This window comes from Lepidochelys kempii, chromosome 1 (genome assembly GCF_965140285.1).
Source record: "Lepidochelys kempii isolate rLepKem1 chromosome 1, rLepKem1.hap1, whole genome shotgun sequence".
Lineage (NCBI taxonomy): Eukaryota > Metazoa > Chordata > Testudines > Cheloniidae > Lepidochelys > Lepidochelys kempii.
The window spans coordinates 297,353,552-297,377,836 of record NC_136380.1 but is presented as its reverse complement, the minus strand read 5'-3'; the positions used below and the strand labels follow the sequence as shown (position 1 = coordinate 297,377,836).

Here is a 24,285-nt window from a genome sequence, read left to right as displayed (position 1 = left end):
TGAGGCCCAGGGCAGAAAGCCAAAGCCATGCTGCCCTGTGCCCCACCAACCAGGGCTAAGCAGCTTAGCTTCACATGGCCCCCTGTGGCGTGTGGCCCCGTGCAGTTGCCCTCCTTCTTAATGTAGGCCCTGGCAGTTGTTGTGGCACAGCTGGGCTGTGGAGTTTTTATAGCATGTTTGGGGGGGTCTCAGAACGAAAAAGGTTGAGAACCCCTGATTTAGACTGTTAGGTTCTTATACTTGTCAGTCCATCTAAAGAGAAATCATAGGCTTTAACACTGTAGCCAGTCTTGCAATCCTTTATTCATGAAAGTAATCCTTACTCTGTACGTAGCCCATTAATTCCAGTGGAACTACTCATATGAGTAAGGATTATTCACATAAAGCAGAAGAGCTGCAAGCTCCAGCCCTTATCAAACGGGATAACCAATCAATAGTACAGTGTTACCAATATGAAATGAGGTAGCACCAACAACATGAAACATAAAGCATGCTGTAATGCGGGGTGGAAAAGGAGGTTCTTGTAACACCCCTTGCACTTTTTCAATACATTAAAATATTGAATGAAAAAGAAACATTTACAGTTAAGCAATTCAAATAAGTATCCTAAAATTAACTAGCACAGCAGTTCTCAAACTGTGGGTCAGGACCCCAAAGTGAGTTGCAACCCCATTTTAATGGTGTCACCAGGACTGGTGTTAGACTTGCTGAGGCCAAGGGCCAAAGCCCGAGCCTCACCACCTGGGGCCAAAGCTGAAGCCTGAGGGCTTCAGCCCTGGGCAGCAGGCTTCAGGCTTTGGCTTCAACTCTGGGCACCAGGGATTAAGTTACAGCCCCCCGCCTGGTGCTGCAATCCTTGGGCTTTGGTTTTGTGCATGCGCGCGCACACACACACACCCCCACCCCCACCGGAGGCTGCAGGGCTCAGGCTTCGGTCACCCCTCCTGGGGTCATGTAGTATTTTTTGTTCTCAGAAGGGGGCCATGGTCCAATGAAGTCTGAAAACCTTTTGAAGGTTTTCTCTCCCCCCACCCCACTCTCCTGCTGGTAACAGCTCATCTTAAGTGATCACTCTCCTTACAATGTATATTTTTTCATGTGTGTATATATAAAATCTCCTCACTGTACTTTCCACTTTATGCATCCGATGAAGTGAGCTGTAGCTCATGAAAGCTTATGCTCAAATAAATTGATTAGTCTCTAAGGTGCCACAAGTACTCCTTTTCTTTTATTAAAAGTAAATGGGCCATTGTACAGCATCACGATACAGAGACTCGGCTGATGGCCCTCTCACACCTGTAAATGTGCTACATGCAAGAAAGCTTGTCCCATTAGTGTGAATTCTGGAAGGAGGAAATAAATATATCTGACATGAAAATTCTTCATCTCTTTGCTGTTTGGAGTCTCACAGGGTTGGAACTAGAAAGCAAAAGCAGAGATCCCCACAGTCAACCTGGGTAAGCCTTAAAAGACATTCAGTGCTGATAGATTACTACAACTCAGTCACCTTTTGAAAGTACAGACTATAACTCATGTGTATACAAGTTTCTTGCTTTAATCTATAAATAACTCATTTCTTTTTGCTAGTTAATAAATCCTTAGTTTGCTTTAGGATTGGCTCATAGTATTATGTCAGTCCCACATGACATTCTGATAAATAAGCTGAAGAAATGTGGGCTTGACAGAACCACCATTAAGTGGATACAAAATAGGTTAAACAACTGCAAACAAACTATAGTTAGTAATAGTAGTAACTATTAATGGAATTATGTCAGATTGTGGGAGGTCTCAACTGGGGTTCCACAGGCATCTGCTCTGGGTCCGGTGTTGTTTACCATCTTTATTAATGACATGATAAGTATAGAAAGCATACTGATCAAGTTTGCAGTTGACAGAAAGCTGTGGGGGTTACCAATACTTTGGAGGATAGAGCTAAAATTCAGAGGGATCTTGATAAACTGGAGAACTGGGCTATAAACAACAAAATGAAATTCAACAAAGACAAAGCATAGCACCTACCAAGGACAAATGTTAGGTGCTACACTTCGGAAGAAAAATTAAATGCACAAATATAGAATGGGGGGGAACTGGCTTGGCAGCACTGCTTAGAAGGATCTCAGTTGGAGTCAGCAATGCAATGCTGTTGCAAAAAAAGCAAATGCAATTTTAGGTTGCATTAACAGAGGTATAGCATGCAAGTCCCGGGAGGTGATAGCACCGCTCTACGCGGTGCTGATTAGGCCTCAGCTTGAGTACTGTGTCCAGTTTTGGTCACCAGTGTATAGACAGGAAGTTGAGAAACTGAAATGATCCAGAGGCAAGTGACAGAGATGATCAAAGGGATGGAATAAAAGCCATATGAGCAAAGGCTGAAGGAACTGGGTATGTTTAGTTTGGAAAAAAGGAGATTAAAGGGGGATATGATAGCGGTCTTCAGATACTTGAAAGGCTGCCACAAAAATGATGGACAAAAGTTGTTCTCTTTTGCCACAGAAGGTAGGACAAGAGGCAATGGATTCAATCTACAGCACAGCAGATTTAGATTAAATCTCAAGAAAAACTTCCTAACTGTAAAAACAGTAGGACAATGGAACAGACTGCCTCTGGAGGTTGTCGAAGTTTCTTCACCGGAGATTTTCAAAAGGACGCTGGACAGCCATCTGTTTTGGATGGTTTAGACACAACAAATCCTGCCTCTTAGAGGGAGTTAGACTAGATGACTGATGCTGTCCCTTCTAACCCTATGATTATCTTTGGTGTGAAATCTGAGGTACAAAATGAACTGGGGTAACTGACTAGTCTCTTGAGACTGGAAGCAACCTGAATTTTTTGTGGTCTTTATTGTACATAACTATTTATCAATAAGTCCAACTTGCCTGGGTGACAGTATAGACTGGCATGCCCAAGGGGACTGCCTGTGACTCCATGGTAAGATTGTTACTGTGCTTCAGAAGTTCACATTTGTTACTGGGTTGGTGAAGTCTAAATTATAGAACAAACAACCATCTGGGGACATCTGTCCTGCTTTTCCAACTGTCTGCCCTAAGGTTGGCACTCGTGGTCATGAACAACTCCATACAGCGTGATCATGAGTATGAAAATTTATTTTAGACTTCAGTGGAACATTCTGCTTTGCAAAAAAACAAAGACTTTTAGTTCATTTCCCAAAACTGGCAACATTAGTCAAAATGCTTGAATCAGAATGTTATATCAGATAAATGGCAAACTCAGTAATCCATAAAAACATCATATCATCCTGACGTGCAAAAACTTTACTGCAAAGTTTACAATAGATTAAATATGAAATTCCAGTGCATTGCCAGACAGTGAGATTCCTGTAGGAGACATAAATGTTACAAGAGAAATGATGTAATTGTAGATAATGGACTAGCCCAAAGAAAAACACAGCATTTTCCAAGCACAGTAAATGAAAAAGAATTGCGGAAAATCAATGAAACCCAAGTCACTTAGCAGATATACACAGACAAGTTGCCAAATACATGTTGAAATAGAAGTTCAAGCCTTTTCCAAGAGTTGAAGATGGAATTTGGCTGACTCACATTCTGCAGATACATGTCAAATCATATAAGCAGAAATCTGTCTAAAACACTTCCATAAAGAAGTAAAGGCATATCAAAAGTAGATAGATCTCATAAGCAGATCTCATAATAGAAAAAGATTACAAAATCAAAGTCATCTTCTCTAACACATACCTCTGTGATTCTCATAGACTTTAAGGTCAGAAGGGACCATCATGATCATCTAGTCTGACCTCCTGCACATTGCAGGCCACAGAACCTCACCCATCCACTAGACTAGAGTGAATTAAACAAAAAAATCAGCATCGGACAAACAACCCATTCCATGGATCAAAGATGTTCTGCATGAGTTAGGCAGTTGTCTGTATTAGATCAAAAGAAAAATACATTTAGGTTATATGGATGAACAATTCTGTCTACTATATGGAGTCTGTTTGAATAGTTTAAAATTTCATTAGGCTTAACTAACATACTTGCTACCCTACAAGAGTAATGGAAGAAATTAAGAAAAGCTTACAGAATTTATTGATGAGGTATATATGAATACACATGTTACAACCTGGTGTTTAATAGCACCTTTGAACAACACATGGACAAGTATAGCAGCAGAGGCTACAGAAACATGAAATTAACCTTAGTTTCCAAATTGAAAAGGGTTCAGAAAAGAGCTACAAGGATAGGAGTTTGGGAAGACACACCTTGGACTTAAGAAGCTGAATGTATTTAGTTTATCCAAGAGAAGATTAAGAGGTGACCTGATTGTAACCCACAAATGTCTACATAGAGTAGAGATTTCTGACAGTAGATAGCTCTTTAATCTAGCAGAAAAAACCATAACAAGATCCAGGGGCTGAAAGCTGAAGCTAAATAAATTGAGACTAGAAATAAGGCACAAGTCTTTAACAGGGAAGGCAATTAGCCATTGGAACAACTTACCTAAGGACATGGCAATATAGGTGGCAGGTATAAGAGGCCAGGGAAGACTAAGCCTCCCCAAACAGCTGACCTGACACCTTTGGAGCACTCCCACCAAAAAGGTGGGCACCCCAGCTGTGGCCCTGTCAGCGCTCCACCCGGCTCCCGCTCATCCTCTTCCCTCGAGGCTCCACCTCTTCCCATCTCTGCTCCACCCATGTGGGGGCCTCACAGGATGGGGTGAAGAAACAGGAAGCTTTATGCTAGGAGGGACCAATCAGCAGCTGGCTGCTAGTCAACTGATTCTTCTGAGTCAGTGGTTGTAACCTCTGCTTGCAAGATATCAGCTGCAGTTTCCCTATATAGCCTTGCAGCATGGTAGTGCAAAGAATAAGGCTCATGCTTGGCAACCCTACAGGCCTGACTTCAGGACGCATGGTGCCTGACAAATGATGAGTACCCTTTTAGATTCTTTATAATTATTAACAACAACACTCTGCCATTATCATTAGTAATTTGCACTGGCAGGAAGGCCCTGGTAGAAAGTTAATAGCTTGACTTGGAGGAATACAGAAAAAGGGAAAGACAGCTTAGGCACAGACATTCAGTGATCCAATGAGAGGCGATCCAGCTGGAAGGTTCCAATTTTGCAGTTTTTATCTTGAGGCAAATGGGGGTGGTGGGTGGGAGTAAGTAGTAAGGCTGGAGAGACAGGAAGGCAAGAAAAGCAGAATCCTCAAATTTAGAAAATCTCCACATGGCTACTGTTGTGAAGAATATGGATGTTGCTCTCAAAAGAGGTAACGGACTGTCCCACATCATAGAGCTGTTTCACAGCAAAACATCCTTGCATCCAGCAAAGAAAAAATTTGTGCTGCTTCTACCTGCTTTCAAAAGTGAACGGGCCTACCAAAATGGACTCTGGATAGACAAATTAATTCCGCCTAAGAACAATGCACAAGATAAAGCAGACAGTTTCGTGTACTTCTAACAACATGTGGAGAATGTTAAAATCAAAAGATAGTACTAAGTCCCTAAACCGATATTCATCAAGAGCTCAAATTGCCAAAACAATCTAATGGGGATATCAGGAGAACTGATGGAAGCCATCCATTTTGACTGTTAAAAATGAACTGGACAAAATACTAAAACTATACTACAAGGAACAATCTTTCATTTGCAAGATGGACTGGATGATCTAACATGTCCAACTTTTGTAAATCTTCATTATGAGATATTAATGCTATATCTTTGGAAAGCGGACTTGTACTGAATTGACTAGTCTCTCAGGTACTGTAACTGTAATTGCCGCAGAAAGCTCCCACTCAACTGGTGAAATACATTGGAAACATGTCCAAATGTTCCAATCTCACCAAAAGTACCATAACGCGTACAAAAGAATGACAAACATATCCTAACAGGAATGCCTGTTATGAAGTTGTGGAATTCAGAAATTACAACTTAATATGCGATTTGCATCTTGTGTTGACAGAAAGTTGTGATATTTAGTTTATGAGGGAAAACAATATTCATGTGTGTTACATGGGAAGATGTACTGTACACTATAGCACATTTTCATTGTAAATTGAGATTATAAGACTTTATAGGACAGGGGAGCTTGTCTTGTTATTTGTTCTTAAAACCCAGTGAAATAAATAAAAGCTAAGAATCTATATTTCTACCCCTCTGTCACTCTAATTTAGAACTGCCTATGCCCAGGTTAGTTCAACTCTGAGAAACAGGAAAAAGTTTGCTACATATGTTTCTGTCCCTTGTTACTAGAGATGGCAGAAAATTTTTGAATTTCAAGACTGATGAAATTTTGAATTTTAAAAATCAAACAATATGCTTCAACAAATTTTTCCACTCATTTTTTCCCTTTTTTGATCAACTATAAACCTGTTCAAACTGTTTCAAAATTTCAATTAAATATTGAAATTTGAAAAAAGGGGTGTTTTTTTTTTCCAAAATTTCCCCTCTCCACTTTTTGACCAGCTCTATTTGTTACTACCTCAGAATGAGCCACACACAAATATGACAATATTCAGAAGTCTAGTAAGGACCACTTAACATATAAAGATAAAAAGTTACTTGGTCACATTATGCAACAGGTGATCATTATTCCCATTAATGCATAAACAGTTTTAAAGTTCTATATCCAAGATATTGTGCGCGCTTGGAAATGTGAATATGATTGGACAGGAGAGGAAAATTTAATTCAACTGCTGATTAAACACTGATTTAACTTAGTTTAAACAGCATTAAGCTTTCCTTAAATATGACCATTAAACCACTTAAACAGATAATCTCATCTACAAGTCCAATTGTCTGAACAAAGTTGTTTATATATTATGGCAACTAAATCGAAGCGGAAAACTCAAGTCTCAGCTCATATGAATTATCAAAAGATCAATATAGCTGAGCATTACAAATCACATGAATAAACACCTTCCACATTAAATAGAAATAAGGCATGGGAAATTCACAGTAATATATACCAAAACCTGAATAACCTATAAAAACTCTTTAAAATATTTAAGGAAACTGCATATTTTTCAGTCTAACCAAAATAGCATACAGTAAGTCATTTTCCTAATACTCATGCTATTCTGAACAATTTCTTTATTTTAAATGGGATTTCAGCATTATTATTTATTAATTACTATGTTTCTCAGCACTTCCCAATGGAATGGTAAAGACTACTAAATACTACATAAAAACAAAAATAATAAACTTGTTTAACATAAGACTTCAATTTAATTTTGAAACAAACTGAATCTGCCAAATATCTCTGTAGAGCAATTGACTAGACTCTATCAATGATTGCCTCAAACCCAATTACATACCATGGAGTCAAATTCCCCCCATATTTACACAAGCTTAAATCTTACTGAGTTAACTGGGAGTTGCACATGCCTGAAACGGACAAACTCCTTTTGAAATAATATATAATTAAATGAAACAATATATAAATAGAACCATGCAAATTAGGAGGCCCTTATAAGTTGGTGTATCAAGAGACAAAGAATAAACAATATAATCTAAGATGTTAACACTTCACAATACAATGTTTAAGTTTGAGTTAACTCAATGTATATTAAGTTTTAAGCTAATTGATGAGGTAGTGATCAACATGCTAATGTTTAACACTTGGGTTCTACACCATACAGATATAAAGCCACAAAGACTATCAACAAAGGGATGCTAGTTACACAAAGGATCTATTTACACTTCAAATACAGCCAACTCAGACAACCTAGTTACAACACTGTTGCAATTAGCAGTGTAGATGATAACCATGTCGCACAAGCTTGCTAAAGCTTGGGATATGAAACAGTTAACATAAACTTTTACATGTCTGAAGTTTTAACACATCTACACTATAAATAGCAACCACATTGTAACTAGGTTGGAAGTCAAAAGCACTGTAATCAGGTTTTGTAAATTGGTTGCATTTGCAATATAAATGGGCTCAAAAATATACCAACTACACAGAGAGAGAGAGAGATTGATCTTGCATACATTTTGCTGCATCATATCATACAAACTTGCAAAGAAAAGGACAGGATAGGCCTCTGAGGAAGCTATCAGCTTGGAAGCAGAGATGAAAGGTCTTATTAGCACATAAGGTTTTTATATAGCTTAACTCAGTAGTTTTCAACCTTTTTTCATTTGTGGACACCTAAAAAAATTTTAATGGAGGTGTGGACCTTTTTGGAAATCTTAGACATAGTCTAAATTTAGTTTCACCCTAGGGGTCCGCAAACCACAAGGTGAAAACCACTGGCTTAACTCATATTTTGTATTTAAATGCAGAGCCTAGCTAATGAGTTCTACAGTGGTATTAGCCTAGTTATTTCAATATTTTGTATGGACTTACCTTTCATTATTTTGATTTTTTATTTATTTTCAATTCCATGCCAAATAAAATTTGTTCTGTTTAAGATATCTGGAATGGTGATAGATAATGGTTTGCTTGTAAACAAGCACTGTTTGATACAAGATGAACAAAACTCTCTTAAGATCTTAAGGAAGGCTGAGACAGAAGAGAAATAACTACTGGAACAGTCTGTGAAAAGTGAGGAAACCCAGGGTCTCTTCCACAAAATGGTTCTGAAAGGAAGTTGGGATAAGCCAGCAAAGACACAAGGAAAGTTTAAACACCTGAAGAAGAGTGATAGGCATGGTTAATGACCCATATAGCACTTCGGTGAGTACACACATATAATCACCTTCTTCCCCAAACTTTCCAAAGTACAGAATGGGACACAACTGCCCAACTCAAACCAGAGCAAGAAATTATCGAAATAGTAAGCCTGACAGCAAATCAGCTAGTTCTTTTGCTATTCAGTGGCATTTACAAGCAAATGGAGATCAGTTTCCATTTTCAGTCTTAGTTCAGATGCACTTGTGTGTCAAATATAACAAGATACACACCATGAGATTATTTTTCTCTCCCACATCAGGAGGTGGTGCTGCTTCATGTGGAATGAGCCATAAACCCAAAAGAAACCTTATAAAAATCACTGATACACATTCTGATCCATTTCAACACATTAATTTAATGTGGATAAATGTAAAGTAATGCACATTGGAAAAAATAACCCCAACTATACTACAATATGATAGGGGCTAATTTAGCTACAACTAATCCGGAGAAAGATCTTGGAGTCATCATGGATAGTTCTCTGAAGACGTCCACATAGTGTGCAGCGGCAGTCAAAAAAGCAAACGAGATGTTAGGAATCATTAAAAAAGGGATGGAGAATAAGACTGAGACTATCTTATTGCCCTTATATAAATCCATGGTGCGCCCCCATCTTGAATACTGCGTACAGATGTGGTCCCCTCATCTAAAAAAAGATATACTGGCATTAGAAAAAGTTCAGAAAAGGGCAACTAAATTTATTAGGGGTTTGGAACAGGTCCCATATGAGGAGAAATTAAAGAGGCTAGGACTTTTCAGCTTGGAAAAGAGGAGACTAAGGGGGGAATATGACAGAGGTATATAAAATCATGAGTGGTGTGGAGAAAGTAAATAAGGAAAAGTTATTTATTTGTTCCCATAATATAAGAACTGGGGACCACCAAATGAAATTAATGGGTAGCAGGTTTAAAACAAATAAAAAGAAGTTCTTCTTCACTCAGCACACAATCAACCTATGGAACTCTGAGCCTGAGGAGGTTGTGAAGGCTAGGACTATAACACGGTTTAAAAGAGAACTGGATAAATTTATGGAGGTTAAGTTCATTAATGGCTATTAGACAGGATGGGTAAGGAATGGTGTCCCTAGCCTCTGTTTGTCAGATGGTGGAGGTGGATGGCAGGAGAAAGATCACTTGATCATTACCTGTTAGGTTCACTGCCTCTGGGGCACCTGGCATTGGCCACTGTCGGTAGACAGGATACTGGGCTGGATGGACCTTTGGTCTGACCCAGTATGGCCAGTCTTATGTTCTTATAGATTCATAGATATTTAGGTCAGAAGGGACCATTATGATCATCTAGTCTGACCTCCTGCACAATGCAGGCCACAGAATTTCACCCACCACTCCTAAAAAAGACCTCACACCTATATCCGTGCTATTGAAGTCCTCAAATTGTAGTTTGAAGACCTCAAGGAGCAGAGAATCCTCCAGCAAGTGACCCGTGCCCCATGCTACAGAGGAAGGCGAAAAACCTCCAGGGCCTTCCAATCTGCCCTGGAGGAAAATTCCTTCCCGACCCCAAATATGGCGATCAGCTAAACCCTGAGCATATGGGCAAGATTCATCAGCCAGATACTACAGAAAATTCTTTCCCGGGTAACTTGGATCTTACCCCATCTAAAAACCCATCACAGTCCATTGGGCCTATTTACCATGAATATTTAATTACCAAAACCATGTTATCCCATCATACCATCTCCTCCATAAACTTATCGAGTTTAATCTTAAAGCAAGATAGATCTTTTGCCCCCACTACTTCCCTCGGAAGGCTATTCCAAAACTTCACTCCTCTGATGGTTAGAAACCTTCGTCTAATTTCTAATCTAAATTTCCTAGTGGCCAGTTTATATCCATTTGTTCTTGTGTCCACATTGGTACTGAGTTTAAATAATTCCTCTCCCTCTCTGGTATATTTATAGAGAGCAATCATATCTCCCCTCAACCTTCTTTTAGTTAGGCTAAACAAGCCAAGCTCCCTGAGTCTCCTTTCATAAGACAAGTTTTCCATTCCTCGGATCATCCTAGTAGCCCTTCTCTGTACCTGTTCCAGTTTGAATTCATCCTTCTTAAACATGGGAGACCAGAACTGCACACAGTATTCCAGGTGAGGTCTCACCAGTGCCTTATATAACGGTACTAAAACCTCCTTATCCCTACTGGAAATACCTCTCCTGATGCATCCCAAGACGACATTAGCTTTTTTCACAGCCATATCACATTGGCAGCTCATAGTCATCCTATGATCAACCAATACTCCAAGGTCCTTTTCCTCCTCCGTTACTTCTAGTTGATGCGTCCCTAGCTTATAACTAAAATTCTTGTTATTAATCCCTAAATGCATGACCTTACACTTCTCACTATTAAATTTCATCCTATTCCTATTACTCCAGTTTACAAGGTCATCCAGATCCTCCTGTAGGGTATCCCTGTCCTTCTCTAAATTAGCAATACCTCCCAGCTTTGTATCATCTGCAAACTTTATTAGCACACTCCCACTTTTTGTGCCCAGGTCAGTAATGAAAAGATTAAATAAGATTGGTCCCAAAACTGATCCTTGAGGAACTCCACTGGTAACCTCCTTCCAACTTGACAGTTCACCTTTCAGTAGGACCCGTTGTAGTCTCCCCTTTAACCAATTCCCTATCCACCTTTCAATTTTCCTATTGATGCCCATCTTATCCAATTTAACTAATAATTCCCCATGTGGCACAGTATCAAACGCCTTACTAAAATCTAAGTAAATTAGATCCACTGCGTTTCCTTTATCTAAAAAATCTGTTACTCTCTCAAAGAAGGAGATCAGGTTGGTTTGGCACGATCTACCTTTTGTAAAACCATGTTGTATTTTGTCCCATTTACCATTGACTTCAATGTCCTTAACTACCTTCTCCTTCAAAGTTTTTTCCAAGACCTTGCATACTACAGATGTCAAACTAACAGGCCTATAATTACTTGGATCACTTTTTTTCCCTTTCTTAAAAATAGGAACTATGTTAGCAATTCTCCAATCATACGGTACAACCCCTGAGTTTACAGATTCATTAAAAATTCTTGCTAATGGGCTTGCAATTTCTTGTGCCAATTCTTTTAATATTCTTGGATGAATATGTTTTGGTGGAACTTATACCCCGACTTTTGTCCTTCAAAAATATTTAATAAACTGTCACCAACTCAAATATCCCAAATACTGTTTAACAAGAACTTCCTGGATCTGTGTGGAGGCACTTCACACTCTCACTAGAGGAAGAAGAATACAGAAACACAGCCCTATCCTGATGGCTAACAGTTGGAGAGCTTTCTCCTGTTCATCGTGTATGGGACTATTAGGAGAGTTAGTGAGAAGAACTGGATTCTAAAGTCTTATTATGCTGATCACAACCAGTTTTCTATCTCCAGTTTGTGAGACTCATAGGGTATAATTAAGTATCTCCCCCCCAGTATCTGGTAGAGATTGTGTCATGGAGCACAAATTGGTCGTGGTTCAAAACTAATAAAATTGAGATGATGACGATGATAAGGTTGGCAAAGTAACCAGAAGATATGACAAAGATTATATTGATCCCTTTGCTAGGGATGAGAGATAGGACGCATATCCACTCCGTGCCACTCCAGTACATAATTCTGAGGTCCTGGTAGCTTTTCAGTTGTTTTTAGATGATCAAACAGCAGTGGTGACTAGGACTGCTTTTTTCAATATACAGTGAGTCAGGAGATTGTGACCTCTTCTCACAGTTACAGACCTTGCTACCATAATCCAGTCTGCTGCAATACACTTTACATAAGGCTACATCTGAAATCAACTGGAAGCTAAAGTGAGTGAAGTATGTGTTATAGACTGCTTAATAAGCGGCTCTCTCCCCAAGAGCACATGAGACCAACCTTCTATGATCTCCATTGGCTACTAGTTGGTTTGCTGGTGAAACTTAACGTGTTAGTTTAGTCCTATAAGCCTGAAAAGGTTTGGGACCTGCCTGTATGAGAGCCAGCATCTCTCCTGTGTGAAAATACTGCAGTTGAGATCACCTGTAGCACTCAGGCTGAAATCCCTTTGGTTTGTAAGAGCAGGTCTGCAGACAGGTCATTTTCTGTGAGGGAACCTCAGATGTAGAATTCACTCTCCCACACACACCTCATGGTTTGAAATAATAATAGCTGCCAGAATTTGCTGACCTTTGTGGCATGCTTAAAAGACTATCTATTTGCATATGTGTCCAGGGAGAGCAGAAGGTGTGTGGAGTTTGGGGAAAACTGAAGTGTGGAAGTTTTGTTTCCTGCTGACTGGCTGATGAGGTTTGCTGCTGTTCTGCTCTTCTTGTTTTTATTATGAACTGTTTATACAATGATTTGTCAATGCACTCAGAGCCTGGGATAGGTGTCCAAATCCAAATAAATACATATATCATGTAAGTGTCACAATACAATATAAGATGTATGTGGAAATCCCTCTGTGTACTTTCAGAGGGGTCACATACAGAGGTGAAAGCTCAACAATACATAGTCAAGGTTGTGGTTGCATAAAATTGGTGAAAGACAGTGACAGTAGAATTCATAGGATCTCTGCAGAGAATATGTCCATGTTTGTCCTAGAGAGTTTGGAGTGTGACATTCCCCTCAATCAGAAAAGAGAGAATTTTCAAGAGCAATTTGCAACTATGGTATCTACTTTATGATAAGGAGTCCACAACTTTACTTTCTAAAATGTTAGCTTATATCCATGAGGGTGAAACAAGAATTAGATGCAACCCACCTATTATCAAGTACAATTTTGTCCTAAGAATTCATTGTACTAAGAATTTAGAGATATTTTTGTATAAGATAGGTATATTTTGATGGGGAAAATAACTAATTTGGACAGGAGTCCTCTTCAAAGAAATCAGGTTCAGATATATCCATATTACATGAAGCATTTGGGGACACATGAGGTTTGTCTTAAATAACTGGGATAACAGAAGCCTAGCTTCTCTGAACTGAGTCGTTGGAAGTGAGACCTATGTTATTTAAGAAGATATAGGACAGGAGTGGGCACTATTTTAGCTTTGACTAGCAAGACTGAGGTGGCTTTAACAATAAATCTTTTTCTTGTTTGTGATGGAGAAGAGATAGTTCAAGCCTTTGGTGCCCAGAATGCAGGTGAGCTATCAAAGACAACTCTGGGAGAAAAAGAGGAGAAAGTCATGCCTCTAAGGCAGGGGTGGGCAAACTATGTCCCGCAGGCTGGATCCGGCCCGTCAGGGCTTCGGATCCAGCCCGCAGGATTGCCCCTTGTGGTGCCGCAGGTCCCTGCGGCCCGGGAGGGAAGGGGGTGCAGAGGGCTCCACGCGTTGCCCTTGCCTCCAGGCATTGCACCCCGCAGCTCCCATTGGCCGGAAACAGGGAACCACGGCCAATGGGAGCTTCGGGGGAGGTACTTGGAGGCGCGGCAAGGACAGCGCGCAGAGCCCTGTGCCCCCCACTTCCCCAGGGGCCACGCAGAGACGTGGTGCCAGCCACTTCCCAAAGTGGCGCGGCGTGAGGCCAGGGCAGGCATGCAGGGAGCCTGCCCTAGCTCCTGTGCGAGCTGCTGCCACCCCGGAGCTGCTTTAGGTAAGTGGTGCCAAGCTGGAGCCCAAAACCCTCCTGCACCCTGCCCCCCCAACTCCCTGCCCTAAGCCCCCTGAACACCCCCTACACCCCAACCCCCTGCCCTGAGCCCCCTGCTGCACCCTACACCCCAACTCCCTGCTCTGAGCCCCCTGCAGCACCCCGCACCTCTCCTGAACCCCAACCCCCTGCCCTGAGCTCCCTCCCGCAGTCCACACCCCTCCTGCACCCCTGCGCTGAGCCCCTCCTGCACTCCACACCCCTCCTGCACCCAATCCCTTGCCCTGAGCCTATTCCTGCACACTGCACCTCCTCCCACAACCTGCACTCCCTCCCGCACCCCACACCCTAGCCCCAGCCCTGCATACAATTTCCCCACCCAGATGTGGCCCTCAGCCCAAAAAGTTTGCCCACCCCTGCTCTAAGGGCATGTCTCACTTTAGAGTCACAGGTTCATATGAGTTGTTGGTTCTTCAACTGTTAATGGTTGCTCTTCCTTGATTTCAGTTGAGGCAGATACCTTTGATCACTCAGAAGCCACCATACACAATGACTGAGTTTTGCCATGAGAGGCAGAGAGATCCTGTTAGACATGCTCACATGATATGGTCATAAAGAGCACTAAATAATTTTCCTATTCTTCTATTTCACACATTTAAATGTCCCCTTAGGTAGAATGCCTGACTAGACTGGGGCGGAGGGGGAGCCTAACAAAAGATTGTGAAGCAAACCTGAGAGCTTAAACAGGCAAAGTGAGACTGAGGAGCCTTGAGACAACTGTGTTGTCAATAAAATATTCTCTTAGTTACAAATGGCTGTTCAAGTGTGACATATGCAAAACCCATTTAGTTAGAGATTGGCCTTGTCTACAAGAATGGACAGTGAGGGAAAGTTAACAGGAAGCAGGCCAGAGTATGTGAGTAGTAGTGTCAGTGAGAAATCATGCTGAAGAAAGGAAAAGCGAGAGCACAAAAGACAAAACTATGAGAATCAGGGAGAAAGTAGCAGAGAAAAAAATCAACTGAAAAATCCAAGTGAAAAAATAAAGCATTCAACTCCCAGTTCTCTCTCATTGCACTGAGTGCCTGGAGAGTTTGAACAGATTCCTGTCCTGTCTTTTTTGCTTACATATAAACATAACAATACTTAAGTTTTACTCAGTGAGTAAATTCCTGTCTCTTATGCCAATTTGTGTTGGTGAGGGATGACAATACTAGTAGTACTTAAGTATTTCCGTGACATATTATGGAGATTTAGGGTTACAGCTTCATCTACCAGAATAGAGGATTCCTAATGAACTCAGAATGTTTAAGTGTTTGTCAGCAGCAATTAAATTTGTCCAAAGAGTGATTGTTTGTCAATTGTTGACAGTTGGTAACATTTTTCCTATCTTTTCCCCATCTGATTGTAAGCGGAGTCAGGATGAGCTCCACCCTGACATCTGGTGGTGAGTTGTGGCAAGTTGTGGAAAAGAACATCAGGGACTGATTTCATTTGCATATGCACACCCACCCCCCCCCCTAGCATGAGCCCATAGCTGCCCAAATGGTCACTTTGGCTGCTATGGGATCCCCAGTTTCTCTGTTATTGGGGCAGGAAAAATAAATTATTATCCTGATTATGTGAATCAAGGACAGTGGAACTGTACTTGGCCTTTTGTTATGATGGAGGGACTTGCCATCAACTACGTAGCACTCGCTAGGCAAGGGACATGGGTCCCAAAACTCAGTGAATTGTGAGAGGCTGGGGACAGGTATTAGTATCTGGTGGTATAGCCCCCTGGTAAGAGCCTTATATGCTAATTGCACTTTCTCCTCTCTCTACTGTGGAATATCAGAGCTAATTTTGATTCTATTAGCAGTCTAGTTACACGCTGCTGAGCTGAATTTGCTTTGGGCCTATGGTGCACCAGCACTGAGGCTCCGCTACTAAAAGCTGAAATCACAAAAGAGCTAAACTTACTAAGAGCTGAAATCACTGAGTGTAGTGTTAAGTACTGGGGAGCCTGAAGATATATTGCGGAGCAGTTTGCGAGACAGCTGGAGCGGCTCATGGGACGGCTGGCAGAGCGGAGCGGCTGGTGGAGCGGAGTAGTTTGTGGGATGGCTGGAGCAGCTCATGGGGGTAGCTGGCAGAGCGGAGCAATTTGTGGGATGGCTGGCAGGGTGGAGCAGAGCTCCATGGAGAGGTGGGCAATCGGCTTTGGATCACGTAAGGTGCCCCTTAACCCCCACTCCCTCCCCATCTCCACCCAGGTCGGGAGGTAAAACTCTGCAGATAAACTTTCGAACTCTGGGGCTGCACTGACCAGGGACAGAGACTTCTGGGTTGTTGGACTTTTGGGACTTTGGGTGACTTTGCGGGACTCAAGAACCAAAGGGAAAGGACACACCCCAATTTGCTTGGGGTGGGTTTTTTTGCTCATGGGTTGTGTTAGGAATCCTGTTGGTGGTGTTTCCCCAACATAATGCCACATTGTTTCTCTCTGTTATTAAAAGGCTTTTGCTACACTCAGACTCTGTGCTTGCGAGAGGGGAAGTATTGCCTCTTGGAGGCGCTCAGCAGGGGTGGTAAATATTTGTCCCAGGTCACTGGGTGGGGGCTCGAGCCGGTTTTGCATTGTGTTATTGGAAGGAACCCCTAGATACTGAACCCGGCCCTTGTTGCTGCCAACTTTGATGGGTAGAAGGGTTACATGATATAATACTGATGCTCATGTACGTTATATGCTTAACTGAGCTTCTGCACACTGATCTCTTCTTCAGAGTTAGGAAGTAACTATTAGTTAAAATTAAATGTTACCTAAAAGGAAAATTTAGCATCCAGTGACAAGCACTGTAAAAGTTTTCTTTGAAAACCCAATTTATTCCAACTCACTAGTACTGTTGTACTTTAACTACATTAAAGAGGGAAAAACCAAATACCAGTGGGCTGTTATCTGTATAATGTAATTCCAGATGAGTCTAACCACTGGCATATGTTAGTACCAGTTTCTGACGGCCATCCAATTTTTAACCAAATATAATTAAAAATAACACTTCAGTAAAACAAATTCCAGGACTGTTTACTTTTCTTGAAAAGAAGCTACTACACTCCTACTTAGTAGCAGACACAATTGTTTTCAGAATCCCCAGAAAGGTGATCCACCCACCCCCTATTAAAACAAAACAAACAAAACCTCTTGCACTGAGTAAGTTCTGGAGATCAACGCTTGGGCCCAAATTCTCCCCCCTCTCCCAAAATCAGAATAGCCACATTTAGTGTGGAGAAGAGGGGCGTTACCAGAAGGGTCTGAAAAAAATTCTCTGCTTAAGTGACAGAGGTGACAATTAAGTTACTCTGAAGACTATTACACACCTGACACTGCTTTAGTCCTTACCACTTCTGTTTTTCTATGCTTCATGTAACAGAAGATCCAGTGGCTTTATGTTCAGCAGAGTTTGGGTGTGGCAGAGACAAGCTGGGATCTGTACTACATACAAGGACTGCACCTGCAAAAAGGCTCCACGTATCCCTACATATACTCCCTTCCCACACATACAACCCCACAATAGAACCATGCTGGATTTGGAGTCCTCTGCAATGAAAGAAGGGGATAACATTTGGCAAAAGATTGGCCAACCCATCCTTCCAGCTGCGGAAAATGGTTTATATCTCGCTAGAGTCCAACAACATATCCCTGTGTCTGTCTCAAGAACAACACAATTCTCCTCAAGGGGCTGAGCCTACTGTTTCTACAGCATTAAATAGTTTAATTTTTTTTTAATTCTCACTTTTTCTTTAGATAGGAGCTACCTTGAATTGAAGACTCACTCCAGTCATGATTATTAAATAACGGTGTCATCTACTATATTGAAATATTCTTTTCAATAGTATTTCCCTGTATTTCTCAATCAACTTGTAAAATTAAATGAATTTTTACCTCTTTTGTTTTTTCCTGTCTGGATAATGTTTGAGAGGCCACTTTGGTCCACATGCAGCCAGTGACATCCACAGGAGACCTTGTTTCCCACTCTTGTAGGAAGCTAAAATTGACTAATGCAGTAAAAGTAAAAACAAAAACAAAGAAATAGAACTTACGAAAATAAAGTTTGAAATTTTAGAAATGACTCAAAAGATGTAAATTGTCTGCTTGCAAGTGATCAGAAGTCCAACTGTGAGCCCACTTAACCTCCTGCCTTTGACTGCATCCCCAACTTTCCTAATTATAGATTCTCTCCTGCAATTATTACAAACTCCCTAATAACCTCTTAACCTCCCCCTGCCATTTACATCCCTGAACCTAGTGAAAGTTCTGCCATGTAACACATCAAAAGTGCACACAATTTGTCAACAGCCTTTAAGCAACATTCCCTGGGTACTGTGCAACCATATATGCTCTTGGGAGCAGCTTACACGGAGGTCAGAAAGAGCAGCAGAAGCTTGAGAGGGTGACTGGAGTCAGGGATGCAAACAGGAAGAGGGTAGGAACTTAGGAGGCAGTACTGAAGGATGTGGATGAAGTCAGGGAAGTGGAGAAAGATGCCAAAGAGATTAAGTGGGTATTGAGACCTGGTTTACCAACTAAACTTCTGATCACTCTCGGGTACATTGTATACATCTTCAGAGCAATTTTTAAAAAAAATTTTAATTTTCCTGTAGCATTTTTAAGTCCTGTTTTTTCCCCTTAACTTTTACAGCATTGGTCCATAGCAGTTCCCCTGAAGCATATGAAACTGGAGAACATAACTGTCATCACTTGGCTCAAAACAGCCTTTCAAACTTCACTCACTTCTAATTTCTTGGGAATTGCAATGAGGGAAATTCTCCCGCACCTTTCACTTCCACATGCCAGGCTCAAGTAACTGGGTTTAACATGGAGAAAATGGGTCCCACTAAGAGACAGGATTTGTCCCAATATAATTACAATAAAGGGTTATAAAATAACTAAGGGCTAAATTCTACTATCCTTACTCACAGTAGTACTTTCTCCATGATTAGTCCCATTTAAAACTATACATGACAAAGACTGGCTGTTGACTATACAACACAAATAAACTAAAAAACTGAGAAAAATATTTTTCACTAACTTCTTTCAGTTCCAATAAGCTTACATATTATTTATAAATACAATAGGTACAAATATTTCAGATAGTTGTGCCTTTCAGGTTAGTGATGTCCCTTCAAGTAGTGAAAAACTGCTTTACATGGGATGGGAGTTCCTAGATAATGAAAACTGTAAAAGGAGAAAGATCTATTTGCTGCAGCTTATTATACCAATCTAGTCTGAGCACCTTTCAATAAAACATTAAACATGATGAACTTCTCATCCTCTCCCAAGAGGGAGAATTGTACGTGCAATATAGTGTTTTGTTTTGGTAGAGTTTTGGGTGGAGTTGGTTTTTCATTTTTTATGATGTACATCAGTATTTATTAGGGATGCTTCAAAAGCAAGATTGGATATGCACATGAAAACAGTCTCTGGTCTAGACCGTTTACTTTTTCAGCTCAAATAGTCAATGTTTTAGGGCTAGACCAAGTCTGCAGGCTCAGGTCTGAGTATACAATAGCACATAGTTACACCATCCCAAAAGGAGCACATGGAAGGAATTGAGCAAAGACACCCCTCTGAAGTATAGTTTCCTCTGGGGCTCCCCTTTTAACACTGTCGCAGAAGGGAGTATGCTATTTGTCAGCCTTTTGTAAATTGCTGCATAATCCCCCCACTCACATCCAGCTAGCTCTGCTCTATTTTCTGCATCTTCCTTGCTCAAGTGCTCGTAGGGAAGAGTATAGTATATGCAGCCCTTGTGCCCCCAATGCCCAGACCTAAAAGCCTTACTCCTTCTACTTGCATGCATGGCAGCACGGGACTAGGCCTGTACACAATCTAGTCCTAAATTAACATAGCAGCAATTACACAATCATATTTTTAAAGGGAAATGTTTTATAACATTGTGCTTGGATGGCAGGTCTATTGAACATAACAGCCCTCACTCTATGGCCTAGTCTACACTTGGAAATTAGGTTGGTGTAACTACATCACTCAGAGGTGTAAAAAAATCCAGACCCCATAACACCTCAGTTAAACCGCCTCTCGAGGAGGTGGAATACCTATGCTGATGGGATAATCCCTCTCGTCGACACAGGTAGCGTCTTCACTGAAGAGCAGCACGCTGCTGTAGTGTTTTAAATGTAGATAAGCCCTATATCTTACTCCTTTACCACATCTGCAATATGTTCTAAGTGGTTTTTTTTGGTTTGGTTTGGTTTAACTAAAACAAAAATATACTCTGTGTCAATACGTACTACTTGATATTAAAAAGCTCTGAGATACAATTTTATCATTACAAGTTTAGAATGCTTGATCTATAAAATACCAAATATTAGACAGGATAACTTAAATAACTGCTTTATAATGTCATCCTCGTTTTAATATAAAGCAGTATTATCACAGTGAAAAAACAAGAAATTGACAAAAGTGGCAAAAGAAGAAGCCAGTGTACATCTTCAAAGAGTGTTGGGTAGTTTGTGATTTGTAAATAAAGAAGAAAAGGCCAGTTCTCATATTTTGTAGCCCAGGGTGGGAATCAGAAGAGTAAATAAAACAAATCTACTTAGCTTTATGGCTCTCATGAGCTCAGTATATACGTGGCCTAATTCTGTTCTCACTGAAGTCAACAGAAGGTTTTTTTATTTACTTCAATGCAGAAGATTTGGATGATTGTGGCACAGGGAACACTGGGAGCTTCTCTTCTTCATCTTCTTGTCCTACAGCATTTGTGGAAGCAGACGAAGAAATAGCCAGGGAAAGGCTAGTGCCTGTACTATCCCAGGACACCACATCACTAGTCCTGACTTCTTACCCGTCTGTACATATATAATGTTTAATGCTGATTTACAGCATCACTTAATCAAAACACTGGTTTATTGTATTTCTGAGGCAGAGTTTTTTCTGTGTTAAAATGCCATACCAAACAATCCTATAATATGCCAGTAGCAGATCTTATGAAAATGGCATGCGTATAGCTCACCAAAAAAGAATCATCAATACAACACAGTGCCAACACCTACACATACTCCTGGCATGACCAGCTACCTCGAATAATGCTTGAGAATTTCAGACTGAGCTCTGCTGCAAAGGAGCCTCTTTCAAACAGGGAAAGAAATGAATGAAGGAGAATAGGAAGCAATAACCAGCATGCTTACCAGGCCACCACAGAGGCTGAAGACAGCCGTATGTGTCTCCTGTGCATTGACATGCCCCCGGTAGAAGCAGTGGCGCAAGTCAGAGGAGGGCTGCTCCTGTGGGGACCCCACATGCATCACTTTATAATGAGCAGCAATGAATCCTGCATCAGTGCTCAAGTTCAGTTGGAAGAGCTGCCCATAAGCATTGAGCTGGTAATGTGTCCTGAAAGCAGCAGGCTCCCCTGGTGCCTCCAAGCTCCTTTTCCTCCTCCTGAAGTGATGTGTGTGAGGGAAAACGTCTCCAAATTCATTCACTCGGGTAGGTGTGACTATCTCGTAGGAAGAGAGTTCCTTCACTAAGGTCTCTGCAACAGGAAGAAAGAGAGCCATCCTTACCAAATAGTGTGGAAATAAGCCACACTTTTATCCAAAATTTGCCCACTAACATGCAGCTGCCTTACTTGAGGAGACATGGGTCAGGAAGGAGACTTTGGGTCTCCAAAGGAATCCCTCCTGTGTCTCCTCTCCAGGAGACATACATTATCAGTGCATACACACTCCAAACACTCGTACATACTGTAGGTACCAGCTCCCACTACCGTACACACGACCGGCCTCCTACACCCCCACACACTGTGTGCCCCCCCCCGACCCCCAGCATGCTTAGCAGGAGGCTGAAGACTGCCCTGTGTGCCTCCTTTCCATTGACATGCCCATGGTAAAAAGCAGAGGCGCAAGTCAGTGCCATTCACATACAGTGTGTGTGTGGGGGGGGGGGGTAATGCACCACACTCAGCCTGCCTCCCACAACCCAACTCACAGACCCTATGCCACACAGTCCCTACTGACCCACCCCGCCAACCTAGGCTCCACAGCCTCCCCACAGATGCCCCCCCACTGACACGAGGTACTACACGTTCACTCCCACTCCGTTTTGCGCCCCACACATTCAGGGCACACACAACCCCTCTCTCCTTTTCACCCCCTCCCCCCATTCCAGTTACACACACCGCACAAACACACACGAATATGCGCTCCACACTCACACGCGTGGCCCCCCACACACGCACCCGGGCACGTGCTGAACACACACACACACACACCCCCCCACACCCCTCCCTCCTTCCCTGCACTTACAAACGGGGGGTGAAACCCCGGCCCCCCTGACATCAGCGGCACCATTCCCAGCGCCCTCCAGGGAGCCGGGATTTCCCTCCGCGTGCGCCCCGCCACCACCACCCGGGCGCCGCGTTCCTCGAAAGCACCGCGCCGCGGTGTCACCTCCAGCTGCCCGGGGACGCCCCGCCGCTCGGGGCCGAGCCCAGCCTTCTTTGTTGCCGCCTGTTTACCTTGCGAGGGGTGAAACCGGACTTCCCAGGACTTGGTGATGAGAAGGGAGAGCGGGCACAGCAGACCCGCTAGCCACTTCGCAACCCGCATGGCTCGCTCCGGGGGCGCCCCGCCGCGGAGCTCCCCCGCCCCCCCGCGCCCCCCCCCCCGCGCCGCCGCTGCTCCAGCAGCAGCGCCCGCTTCAGCAGCCGCAGCCGCCACCCGGCTGGGCCGACCCCGCACGGCTCGGCTCTTTCATGTTCCTGGCGCCCACCCTGGTCCCCTGCGTTGTCTCTTCCTTTCCCGGCTTCCCCGCTACCCCTTCAGAACGCTGCCCGCTCCGCAGCCCCTTCCCGGCTCCCCCCCGCCTGCACTCTGGCATTCGCTCTCGGCTCGCTCTCTGCGCCGGGGTGGGCGAGGGCGGTTCTTCCCCTCCTCCCGCAGCCTGTGGGGAAGCGAGGAGCAGCATGCCAGCTTCACTCAGTCCATGGCCATCCCAGGACCCCCGATCAAAGAGACTGCCCGCCCCCTTGGGGCAGGGACCTGGCCAATGAGTGGAGCCGGCTCACTCCAGCCACTCCATCTCACACACACACACACACACACACTCTCTCTCTTGCTGTCTGACACAATCAGGCACCGCAAAGTGTAATGAATAATAATAATCACTCCCAACTACAGAAACCTACACATAAGAAGAAAAGGAGGACTTGTGGCACCTTAGAGACTAACAAATTTATTTGAGCATAAGCTTTTGTGAGCTACAGTATGTGGGGGGGGGGGGGTACGCACCACACTCAGCCTGCCTCCCACAACCCCCTCCGATGAAGTGAGCTGTAGGGCACCCGAAAGCTTATGCTCAAATAAATTTGTTAGTCTCTAAGGTGCCACAAGTCCTCCTTTTCTTTTTGTGAATACAGACTAACACGGCTGCTACTCTGAAACTACACATAAGAGTTCATCTCAAAGTGCTTTCATGCCTTCGCCAACCAAAAACATACAATCCTCAGCCAAAACTTTTTGTGACTCTAGAGGTAAGCCCGGAAATATGTGTCAATAAGAAATGTACTCAGAGCCCATTGTCCTAGTCTACAAAACACAAACACTTGAAAAGCCTGGAAGTTCAACTTTTTATGCTCAAAGAAGAAAAAAAAGAGCTCCATTAAGCTTGGAAATACACAGCAAAATGATCACCTAAAAACCTTAATTCTGCCAGCCTCCCACACTAACCTTCTACCCATTGCACATTAGGTGTAAAATGGAGCCATTTTGGTAAAGGATTTTGTTTGAAGGGGGTCCTGATAAGGATTTTAAGACGTTTGTAGCCTGTGGCTGTAAACATCATGGACTTGGTTTTCTGTTACACTAGGTCACCTTAAGTTTGCTGTGTGGGAGCAGTTGTCATAAAAACCCTTAACCAACTATTCAGGAAAGCACTGGGTCAATCACATAATGATTATGGTCCAGATTACTAGCTTTATGGAAACGTTTTTAAGAGGTATTTGAAAGATAGTAATCTGGCAATAAGAAGAAGTGTAGTATT

The 24,285-nt window shown here is 42.5% G+C and overlaps 1 protein-coding gene across 1 annotated transcript in view; it reads right to left on the bottom strand.

The window, feature by feature from the left end:
- ADAMTS20 (ADAM metallopeptidase with thrombospondin type 1 motif 20) overlaps positions 1-22,853 on the bottom strand; it is a 170,211-nt gene extending 147,358 nt beyond the window's left edge. Inside the window, exons 1-2 of the mRNA XM_073331555.2 lie at positions 22,763-22,853; positions 21,432-21,778 (exon numbers count right to left, since the gene is read on the bottom strand). Of these exons, the coding sequence (XP_073187656.2) occupies positions 21,432-21,778; positions 22,763-22,853 (438 nt within the window). The remainder of the gene's footprint in view (positions 1-21,431; positions 21,779-22,762) is intronic.
- Positions 22,854-24,285: the final 1,432 nt, after the last annotated feature.